The sequence below is a fragment of the Entelurus aequoreus genome, linkage group LG17 (assembly GCF_033978785.1).
Source record: "Entelurus aequoreus isolate RoL-2023_Sb linkage group LG17, RoL_Eaeq_v1.1, whole genome shotgun sequence".
In the NCBI taxonomy this organism is placed as follows: Eukaryota; Metazoa; Chordata; class Actinopteri; order Syngnathiformes; family Syngnathidae; genus Entelurus; species Entelurus aequoreus.
In genome coordinates this window covers 16,128,420-16,140,924 of record NC_084747.1, presented here as the reverse complement: position 1 = coordinate 16,140,924, position 12,505 = coordinate 16,128,420, and the positions used below count along the sequence as shown (strand labels likewise).

General features: G+C 37.7%; 1 protein-coding gene across 3 annotated transcripts in view; it reads left to right on the top strand.

The window, feature by feature from the left end:
- Positions 1-12,505, top strand: part of LOC133632570 (RNA exonuclease 1 homolog) — a 34,442-nt gene that overhangs the window by 610 nt on the left and 21,327 nt on the right. For 2 of the 3 annotated variants that reach the window (XM_062025044.1, XM_062025046.1), the window contains exons 3-4: positions 7,267-8,300; positions 10,270-10,368. In XM_062025044.1, coding sequence (XP_061881028.1) covers positions 7,267-8,300; positions 10,270-10,368 — 1,133 coding nt within the window. The remainder of the gene's footprint in view (positions 1-7,266; positions 8,301-10,269; positions 10,369-12,505) is intronic. The other variant, XM_062025045.1, reaches the window with a different exon arrangement.

Genomic DNA, 12,505 nt, shown 5'->3' with positions numbered 1-12,505 from the left:
ACAGCTGTTGCTCCAAACATGTTTGGTAAACTATAATGTTTATGGTTTCATAAACCCCGTAAAAAAAAATCACTCCCACTTATAACTCTGAATTAAGTCATTTTTTGGTGTTGTCACGCTGCTAAATTGGTAAATGAGTTTACAAACCTAAGGTTTTATTTTGTTGCTAATTCGCGAATCTGCGGATAACTTTAAGTGATACTATTAGTATTAGGCGTGCATTGCATTATTTTTTATTTATTTAAAGGCCTACTGAAATGAATTTTTTTTATTTAAACAGGGATAGCAGATCTATTCTATGTGTCATACTTGATCATTTCGCGATATTGCCATATTTTTGCTGAAAGGATTTAGTATAGAACAACGACGATAAAGATCGCAACTTTTGGTATCTGATAAAAAAAGGCTTGCCCCTACCGGAAGTAGCGTGACGTAGTCAATTGAACATATACGCAAAGTTCCCTATTGTTTACAATGATGGCCGCATGAAGTGAGCGAGATTCGGACCGAGAAAGCGACAATTTCCCCATTAATTTGAGCGAGGATGAAAGATTTGTGGATGAGTAAAGTGCAAGTGAAGGACTAGTGGGGAGTTGAAGCTATTCAGATAGGGAAGATGCTGTGAGAGCCGGGGGTGACCTGATATTCAGCTGGGAATGACTACAACAGTAAATAAACACAAGACATATATATACTCTTATTAGCCACAACGCAACCAGGCTTATATTTAATATGCCACAAATTAATCCTGCATAAAAACACCTACGTGTTTGTTATGCTAGCTCCTCTGCTAGCTCCTAGCTCCATAGAACGCGCCAATACAATTCAAACACCTGATCAACACACACAATCACTCAGCCCAAAAGACCGTTCACCTAACCCAATGTTCATAAAGCTTATATATTTTTAAAAAGTTACGTACGTGACGCGCACATACGGTCAAGCTATCAAATGTTTAGCAGCCAAGGCTGCATACTCACGGTACCTGGTATTCAGCTGGGAATGACTAAAACAGTAAATAAACACAAGACATATTTACTCTATTAGCCACAACACAACCAGGCTTATATTTAATATGACACAAATTAATCTTGCATAAAAACACCTACGTCTTTGTTATGCTAACTCCTAGCTCCTATGCTAGCTCCTAGCTCCATAGAACACGCCAATACAATTCAAACACCTGATCAACACACACAATCACTCAGCCCAAAAGACCGTTCACCTAACCCAAGGTTCATAAAGCTTATATATTTAAAAAAGTTACGTACATACGCAAAAAAAAAGTTGCGCACATACGGTCAAGCGATCAAATGTTTAGAAGCCAAAGCTGCATACTCACGGTAGCACGTCTGCGTCTTTGTCATCCAAATCAAAGTAATCCTGGTAAGAGTCTGTGTTGTCCCAGTTCTCTACAGGCGTCTGTGTATCGAAGTCAAAAGTCCTCCTGGTTAGAGTCTCTGTTATCCGAGTTCTTCCATCCTGACTGCCTCTTTCGGGAATGTAAACAAAGACGCGCCGGCTGTGTACTGTTGTTGCTGACTTCGTTCGAAAAATACGTCCGTTTCGCACCGACAACTTTCTTCTTTGCTTGCTCAGCTTCTTTCTCCATAATGCAATGAACATAATTGCAACAGATTCACGAACACAGATGTCCAGAATACTGTGGAATTACGAAATGAAAACAGAGCTTTTTCGTATTGGCTTCAATGTGGAAGGCATACCCGTGTTCCCCGGGCTACGTCACACGCATACGTCATCCTCAGAGGCGTTTCGAACCGGAAGTTTAGCGGCAAATTTAAAATGTCACTTTATAAGTTAACCCGGCCGTATTGGCATGTGTTATAATGTTAAGATTTCATCATTGATATATAAACTATCAGACTGCGTGGTCGGTAGTAGTGGGTTTCAGTAGGCCTTTAATAATTCTACTTTCATGGCGTATACGTGTCTTCGTTTTCAGAAAAGCGCTTCTTAATTAAATGTATTAGTGTTATTAGTATTATTATTAGTATTATTATTATTAGTAGTATTATTGTCTGGCCGATACAGCAAATGTTAGTGTCAACCCGATACCAAACACAAGAATAGTTTTACCGATAACACCGATAGCAATATTTCATTGCAATATATACTCTGTGTGTGTGTGTGTGTGTGTGTGTGTGTGTGTATATATATATATATATATATATATATATATATATATATATATATATATATATATATATATATATATATATATATATATATATATATATATATATATATATATATAATTTGTTTATTTATTTTTTACAAATTTTGATACAGCAAATGTTAGTGTCAACCCGATACCAAGTAAACACAAGAATAGTTTTACAGATACACCGATAGCAATATTTCATTGCAGTATATATATATATATATATATATATATATATATATATATACACACTACCGTTCAAAAGTTTGGGGTCACATTGAAATGTCCTTATTTTTGAAGGAAAAGCACTGTACTTTTCAATGAAGATAACTTTAAACTAGTCTTAACTTTAAAGAAATACACTCTATACATTGCTAATGTGGTAAATGACTATTCTAGCTGCAAATGTCTGGTTTTTGGTGCAATATCTACATAGGTGTATAGAGGCCCATTTCCAGCAACTATCACTCCAGTGTTCTAATGGTACAATGTGTTTGCTCATTGGCTCAGAAGGCTAATTGATGATTAGAAAACCCTTGTGCAATCATGTTCACACATCTGAAAACAGTTTAGCTCGTTACAGAAGCTACAAGACTGACCTTCCTTTGAGCAGATTGAGTTTCTGGATCATCACATTTGTGGGGTCAATTAAACGCTCAAAATGGCCAGAAAAAGAGAACTTTCATCTGAAACTCGACAGTCTATTCTTGTTCTTAGAAATTAAGGCTATTCCACAAAATTGTTTGGGTGACCCCAAACTTTTGAACGGTAGTGTGTATATATATATATATATATATATATATATATATATATATATATATATATATATATATATATAAATATTTTTTTTTTACAAATTTAGATTTTTAATTTGATTATTATAATAGGAAGACCTAGACGAGGACCCACATTTTATCAACTAAAGCCAATGTTAGAATATAGTCACTTATTTCACTTAAATTCATCCATCCATCCATTTTTTACCGCTTTGGGGGTGTTGGAGCCTATCTCAGCTGAATTCAGTAATTGGCATATGAAACATCACTTTAGACCAGGGGTGTCAAACTAATTTTAGATTGGCACTCACAGGTGAGTGCTAATTGTTAGCAGGCTTGGAAATTCCTTAGCTTGAGTCGCCCGCTTTTTTATTTTCACAAACAATAAACAAAAAACAATTGCAGATTAAATAGTAAAATGTTTAAATTCACTCGATATTACCTGGGTTTGCTCGGGCTACAAATGCAGTTAATTTAACTGAAAACAGCTGTTGCTCCAAACATGTTTGGTAAACTATAATGTTTATGGTTTCATAAACCGCGTATAAAAAATCACTCCCACTTATAACTCTGAAATGAGTCATTTTTTGGTGTTGGGACGCTGTCAAATTGGTAAATGAGTTTACAAACACAAGGTTTTATTTTTTTGCTAATTCGCGAATCTGCGGATAACTTTAAGTGATACTATTAGTATTAGTTGTGCATTGCATACATTTTTTTAAATTTAATAATTCTACTTTCATGGCGTATACGTCTCTTCGTTTTCAGAAAAGCGCTTCTTAATTAAATGTATTGGTGTCAGGGGCGCCGCTAGGGATTTTGGGCCCCATGAAAAGAATCTTTACAGGGCCCCCTGTATTATAATTTCATCATCATTAGGAGGCCCCCCTCCATCATGGGCCCCTAGAATCCGTCTCCTTTACACCCCCTTTTCGGCGCCCCTGATTGGTGTTATTAGTATTATTATTAGTATTATTATTATTAGTATTATTATTATTATTGTCTGGCCGATACAGCAAAGGTTAGTGTCAACCCGATACCAAGTAAACACAAGAATAGTTTTACCGATAACACCGATAGCAATATTTCATTGCAATATATATATATATATATATATATATATATATATATATATATATATATATATATATATATATATATATAAATAAATAAAGGGTGTGGGAAAAAATCGCTTCGAATTCGAATCGCGATTCTTACGTTGTGCGATTCAGAATCGATTCTCTTTTTTTTTTTAAAGATTTTTTTTTTGTGGGCAGCACGGTGGAAGAGGGGTTAGTGAGTCTGCCTCACAATACGAAGGTCCTGAGTAGTCGTGAGTTCAATCCCGGGCTCGGGATCTTTCTGTGTGGAGTTTGCATGTTCTCCCCGTGACTGCGTGGGTTCCCTCCGGGTACTCCGGCTTCCTCCCACCTCCAAAGACATGCACCTGGGGATAGGTTGATTGGCAACACTAAATTGGCCCTAGTGTGTGAATGTGAGTGTGAATGTTGTCTGTCTATCTGTGTTGGCCCTGTGATGAGGTGGCGACTTGTCCAGGGTGTATCCCGCCTTCCGCCCGATTGTAGCTGAGATAGGCTCCAGCGCCCCCCGCGACCCTGAAAGGAATAAGCGGTAGAAAATGGATGGATGGATGGGATTTTTTTTGTATTTTTTATATTTTTTTGTATTTTATTTTAATTTTTTTTAAATTAATCAATCCAACAAAACAATACACAGTAATACCATAACAATGCAATCCAATTCCAAAACCAAACCCGACCCAGCAACACTCAGAACTGCAATAAACAGAGCAATTGAGAGGAGACACGACACAGAACAAACCAAAAGTAGTGAAACAAAAATGAATATTATCAACAACCGTATCAATTAGTTACAATTTCAACATAGCAGTGATTAAAAATCCCTCATTGACATTATCATTAGACATTTATAAAAAAAAAAAAGAATAGTGTCACAGTGGCTTACACTTGCATCTCATAAGCTTGACAACACACTGTGTCCAATATTTTCACAAAGATACAATAAGTCACATTTTTGGTTCATTTAATAGTTAAAACTAATTTACATTATTGCAATCAGTTGATAAAACATTGTCCTTTGCAATTATAAAAGCTTTTTACAAAAATCTACTACTCTGCTTGCATGTCAGCAGACTGGGGTAGATCCTGCTGAAATCTATGTATTGAATGAATAGAGAATCCTTTTGAATCGGGGAAAAAATCATTTTTGAATCGAGAATCGTGTTGAATTGGAAAAAAAAATTGATTTATATATATATATATATATATATATATATATATATATATATATATATATATATATATATATATATATATATATATATATATATATATTAGGGCTGTGAATCTTTGGGTGTCCCACGATTTGATTCAATATCGATTCTTGGGGTCACGGTTCGATTCAAAATAGATTTTTTTTTCAATTCAACACGATTCTCGATTCAAAAACGATTTTTTCCCGATTCAAAAGGATTCTCTATTCATTCAATACATAGGATTTCAGCAGGATCTACCCCAGTCTGCTGACATGCAAGCAGAGTAGTAGATTTTTGTAAAAATCCCTAATATATGTATATAATAATATATATATATATATATATATATATATATATATATATATATATATATATATATATATATATATATATATATATATATATATTTTATTAATTTTTACAAATCTTGCTTTTTAATTTGATGATTATATTAGGAAGACCTAGACGAGGACCCACATTTTATCAACTAAAGCCAATGTTAGAATATAGTCACTTATTTCACTTAAATTCATCTAACCATCCATGTTTGACACTCCTGCATCAGACAGATCATTTGGATCAACCGTCAACATTCATCAATTTACAACACAACTTAGAATTTTTTTTTACTTTAAACTCTCGTGCGTGTGTGATCAAGGTTGGTCTTTTCTTACATTTTAGTAAAGCCATTTACAAAAGGTAAACGTGGTAGGCTATAGGCTACGAGGAGCTAGCAGCTACACAACAGCAAACAAGCTAGACATAGTAAATACATGTCCTTAATTGACTAATATAGTCTGTAACACCACATTTGTCAATATGAACATGTATCAAATAATTATAGTTGCATATTACTTACACATACAAAGTCTTTAAGGCAGAAGAGTAAGAAAGTATCCAGTGACAAACGTGTCCGCATCATTAAAGTTGCTGCCTCATCCGCTTAACTTATGAATTGTTGTGGCCAAACTGTCCCACTGGGTTGAGTTTTTCCTTGCCCTGATGTGGGATCTGAACCGAAGATGTCGTTGTGGCTTGTGCAGCCCTTTGAGACACTTGTGATTTAGGGCTATATAAATAAACATTGATTGATTGATAGAAAACGCTCTGAAGCCCGCAGACTTTTTTGGGGCTCTTGGAATCACTAATAAGCCAGAATTCTTAGAACGCAGATTCAGGGATGATGTTTGATAAGAAATTATCGAGTTCGACCCCATTATCGAATCCTCTTATCGAACCGATTCCTTATCAATTCTCTTATCGAATCCAGATAGGTTGTTGTATATGGAAAAAAACGCAATATTTGGTTTAACAAAAGCTCACTTTTATTTTAAAAGGAAAAAAATAAATAAAATAAAAAAATAAATATTGACTGTTAACCCCCTAAAAAAAAAAAAAAAAAAAAATATTGACTGTTGTTACCCAAAGTATATTAAGTGGGATTTTTCAGAAAAACAAATATATACAGTAACGCAAAAACAACCTGTCTCTGTGATCACTATAGGTGTATAGCCATGCCTTGAGGCGTTTTTTTCCGGGCCATTATTTTTGCTGCTTGTGTGACATCACAGGAAATGACGTAGCTCAGTAGCTCAGTCATTAGACTAAGCTACGTCATTTCCTGTGATGTCCCACAGGGCATTTCTTGTGGGACGGGATTTGTTCCCGGGGATTCGAATAAAGAACCAACTCTTTTTCTTTACTATAGTGGCCTTGATAACGGGAACCGGTTCTCAAAAAAGGATTCGAGTCCATGGAATCGGTTCTTTTTGTATCGAACAACCGGGAGAACCGGTTTCGAACATCATCCCTACGCAGATTTTTGCCCGGGACAATGGTACAATACAGTCAGCAAGATAGAATTGAGCTAGACTGTTTAGTATTTGAAATGTAAGTAGTAAAACCTTAAAGTCGTATCTTAAGTGCAGAGGAAGCCAGTGCAGGTGAGCCAGTATAGGCGTAATATGCCAAGCCTGTTTTGCAGTCTTACTTTTTATTTTCCTTTTGTGCAGGTGACCAAAATGACGATCGGCCCGCCGTACGTGGAGCACACGTAATCAACGAGCCCTCAGACGAATCCCTCCAGGAGCTCGAGCGCATCAACAAAGCGATTGAAACGGCCAAGTACGAAGTGGAGCGGGAGCAGAGGCGACTGTCGTGCTACCACACTGCCGAGGCCGCCGCCGCATCCAGACCGGTCGCAGCAAATGGTGTAAATTCAAGCAAAGTGTCATACTCGTGCTCGGATGGTAACAAAACGCCTTCCCGATTGGGGAAGTATGTGGTTGACATTTCCAAACCGAGGACCGATTTGGAGTACGACCCAATGTCCAACTTTTCAGCTGACTTCGGATCTTACAAGTCATCGTATAAAGCGCAAAAAGGCAAACGCGTGCACCTAAAGCCTCTAAACCATCAGGTCCCGCCGTGCCGCCCTGTGACATTGGACGACGCCCATGATGACAGCGTCCTGATTATCGACGTGCCGTGCTCGCCTGAACGGAAGCCCGCCCCAGCTCCGAAACGCGCCGGCTGTGACGCTGACAAGAAGCAACACAAGGAGAAGAGCGCTGATGAATGTGAAGCGTCGGCAGGAAGTGTGATTGACTTGACAGGATGCGTGGAGGACCCTGGCGGCCAGAGTCCCGAAGCAGCAAGTCTCCAGTCGGCTGAAGATGAATGCTGCACTTCAGAAGAGGAAACTCAAAATGCAAACAGTGCTGAACAAGTCATCAAGCCCACAGAGTACAACACCGCCCAGCCCTCTTCTCCCACCGGCACGTGCACTGACGCGTGCAATACAGCTGACTGCCACCAGGCGCCAGAAGAAGAAGCTGTAAGCACAAGTCTAGAATCGTCTTCCCTCGCCGCATGTGAGCATCTGTTGTCGAAAGGCGGCAGCAGAGAGGTTATCGTAATTGACTCGAGCGCCGACGAGGAAGAGAACGGCTACTCTGCCGTGGATCTGTCGGACAGCGACCCTGAAGAGGAGTGCTACCGCATCTTCATGGAGGCCAAGGAGAGTGGCGACCAAGAGCAGCCCGAGGTGTCCAAGTTTGTTTACTTTACGGAAAAGTTCACTTTCAACTAAAGCTGCAAGATAATCAACAATGAGGTTTTGATTAGTGCGATTACTAGGGGTATAACGGTACGTGTATTTGTATTGAACCGTTTCGGTACGGGGGTTTCAGTTCTGTTCGGATGTGTACCAAACGAGTTTCCACATGGACATTAAGTCGGACATATCGCACGTTGTGTAAACAATGCAGCCCGAGGCACAACACACAGCATGCTAGCAGCGACTGGGCTACAATAGACTGACCATACGTCCTCTTTTCACCGGACATGTCCTCTTTTGCGGAGCTGTCCGAGCGGAGTTTCTTAAATGCCTCAAATGTCCGGCATTTTGAGTTAGGGTTGCGTGTATTTTCAATGTACGTTCAGGGTTTAGAAGGGTTTAGAAGGGGTTAAAAACAAAACAAATTTTGCGCGCAGCAGCATTGGTGAGGGAGGGGCAGAGACCGAGAGCGAGAGAGTTATGATAAACACGCATGCGTCGCCAGGCTCTGCTTTTTATCCATAGATTTAGCATATTTAATTTTTTATTATCTATAGCAGGGGTGTCAAAAGTGTGCCCCGGAGGCCATTTGCGGCCCACAGCTAATGTTTTAAAGGCCCACGGCACATTCTAAAAATACTATTAAAATAAACAAAAACATAACAAAAGTGAAATAAAAAAGCTTAAAGGTTAAATGCAATTTAGAAAAAGTTGCAATGTTGACTAATAAAACAAAGCATTTTTTTTATTTTTTTCAAACTGTCATTGCTTGTAATAATCATAATATTGAATCAAAATCAATGTTATTATGAATTATTGACCTATCCAAGGTTCCGATTACTTCACATCAAATATTCCACTAAGGAAAATATTTTTGGTGGAAGATTTTGCAAATTTGGTAAATAAATAACCAAAAAATGTATATCACGGTATGTTTTCTTACTGTACCAAAAATGAACCGAACCATGACCTCTAAACAGAGGTACGTACCGAACCGAAATTTTTGTGTACCGTTACACCCCTAGCGATTACATAGGCAAAAAAATATTATTTTGCTGCTGTCACTGGCATTTGAGTGACAGACATGTTCGCCAATCAGAATTGTTATTGAGCCTCGCCTTTGTTTGTCTCGTTTCCACAGGGAAAAAAGAGGTCTCGCAGCACCTGAGCGCATTCAACAGAAATTAATTGAACACAGTCAGTCTTTTTAGTCATTCACAATCCTTGTCTCTGTGGGCGGAGAAAGGGGCGCCGTCTTAAAACACACACAGAGAGCCTCCCTTCTCGCTAGTGGGAAGTGCTGCGACGTAACAAAAATTTACAAAGCCAAATGTCCCGTTGTGGGACTATTTCAGCTTCAAATTTGATGGGCGATATGAGCCCATTAACGCAGTAAACAAGCGAGGATGTGGTGATCATTTGACTGCAATAAAAAGGACAACGTCCGACCAGGTTTTTTTAACTGGGGAAAATTGCACTTTAGGATGTTCAATATTTATTTAAGAAAACATTTTTCTTACAGAAATTACACATTTTTTATTTAGATATTTATATTTCAATTACAGTACAATGGTAAACAATTCTACAGTAATAAGAAATACAAGTATATAGCATTTTAAATGGTTACTCGCATTATTAAAATGTTTATATTATACACACTGTATAATTTGATTGTTGCTTTGGTTTAAGAGCATGATGTAAACAAAAGCTGTCTGCATGAAGCCAAATCTTTTTTTTGTAAATGATTGCATATTCAAATTTTTTGGCACTTTTAGACAAGAGACAGTCTAAGACTAACAGGTCTTCCTTCACTCATTATTTTCAGTTTTATGCATATTTAGGTATAAGATATAAAAATCGTAATTTTGGAGAGAAAAATCGCAGTTAAGTTTTTTTCCGCAAAATCCTGCGGCCATAATTTCAAGTCTTTGAACAAACTAACTCCTGTTTCTGTTAGATTGAGCCTATGGATGTGGCCAAGCCCGACATTCCGACCGTCAAACCCCAAGAGCTACCAGCCAAGAGGAGGATTGCTCATAAGGCCGAAGATACTGAGGTGTTCAACACTCGCTACACATGTGACTCTATTGTCCATAAGATGAGTTCATTGCAAACAATATGGCGAGTGTAACGCGTATGAGTTTCACACCAACCGCTGAGTAGCAACATTTTAAAGCACACACAGAGGTAGATTTTCTTTTTTTTTAAAAATATATTTATTTCAGGCAATGACAAAAAAATAATAATAAAAAAAAGTACAAAGTTGACAACACATAATATAAACTAATATAGTGCAGAATGTAATGTACAGTATGTAATGCATGATTGTCCAGTTTTGCCTGAAAGGGAGTGGGAAGAAGATAATTTATTTAATCCCACCCCCAGTTCTCCATTCAGTGATTATTCACATGAGTTTCACTCTTACTTTGTTCAAGGATTATAATACAAATGTTGTATCATAGTGGCATTACCACAGGTAACAATAATTGTTACACTGTAACAATAATTTGTATCAACAATGTAGGAATAATGAATATACCAACAATGGTAATACCATGAATTGATTACGTGGACCCCGACTTAAACAAGATGAAAAACTTATTCGGGGGTGACCATTTAGTGGTCAATTGTACGGAATATGTACTGAACTGTGCAATCTACTAATACAAGTTTCAATCAATAGACAAAATAGCAACAATTGTAATAGACAACATAGCAATGGTAAGGAAACATTGAGCACATGTTAACACTTTGAGACAGAGTACAGCAGCAGGTCAAATTAAAGACCCTCATCTCTATATTTGAACCAGACCCCATGTTTGTATAACGGTTTAAATCAATTAATAGTTTGGCGTTGCTTGTGTTGAAAGTCCAGTTTGTTCCATAGTTTTACTCCGCATACAGACACACAAAAACGTTTACGAGTGGTTTGAGCTCTCGGCAATAAGAAATATCCAAAGCCTCAAGTTATGAGCCTGCACTCGTCTTATAAAAAAACGTTGTAGATTAGGCGGCAATAATTTGTTAAATGCTTTATATAAGATTATTAATGTATTATATTTAACAAGGTCATCTAATTTGAGCAACTTTGATTGCATAAACAGATTATGAGTATGTTCTAAATAACCAACATAGTGATTGATCCGCACTGCTCTTTTCTGTAATATGATCAGAGGATGAATTGTGTTGTGGTAAGTATTCCCCCATACTTCAACACAGTATGTAAGGTATGGCAGTACCAAGGTGCAGTATAGAGTACGGAGTGCATTTTCATTGAGGTATAGTTTTGCTTTGTTTATAATTGAGAGGCTTTTGGAGATTTGTTTTAACGTGTCGGTCAGACATCAGGTTTCCGTGATAGTTTACTATCAATTATTACTCCCAAAAATGTATTCTCATTTACGATTTCAATTTATTATTATTTAATAGATGCAGTCCTTTCGGAATGCTTCAAATGCAAATACAGTCGAACCTCAACTTACAAGCTTAATTAATTCAATGGTTGAGCTATTGATTTAAAACTCTTAAGACCCGCCTGCTAAACTGAATTAAACCCCCCCCCCACAAAAAACCCCACAATTTTAACATGTCTTTTAAAAAGAAAAACAATACATATATTGTTGAAGTAATAGTGGACGGGTGGATGGAATATAATAATGTAAATTCTTTACCTCTTCCAGCAGACTGAAGAGGACTTTAAAATCCTTTCTTCCCATCTCATTATATCAGACATGTACAATGGGCCAAGTTGCTGAAGAGCTTGTCAATAAAGCTGAGTAATGGTGTTAAATGTGGATGTTCCTTGTTGTGCTACTGTAGCTCCCACAATCAGTGTAGTGGGGGTAAAGGTGGGCGCTTGTCATTTACTTCATATACATATTTAAAAACACTCACACCCCAGACAATGGCCATATGCACTTACACCTTTGCCACCGCTTGAACACCCGAGGGGCGATGGATGGCAGAATAGTGATTTAGATGGCAGCAGCCTGCCACCGTTAGCCCCCCTCCCTCCGCTCCCCTCTGTTGCAAGTTTTGTGGATTCTGTGTAACATGTTTGTGTGCTTATGGCTATAGTTTTTTTGTTGGCTTCAGTCTGGACCATCTTCCCCTAAGACCCCAGTCTAAGATGGATTTTTTTTTTTTTTTACTCTTCTTCACCCACCCCGCAGCGTTTACCTTTCCCCCTTGTT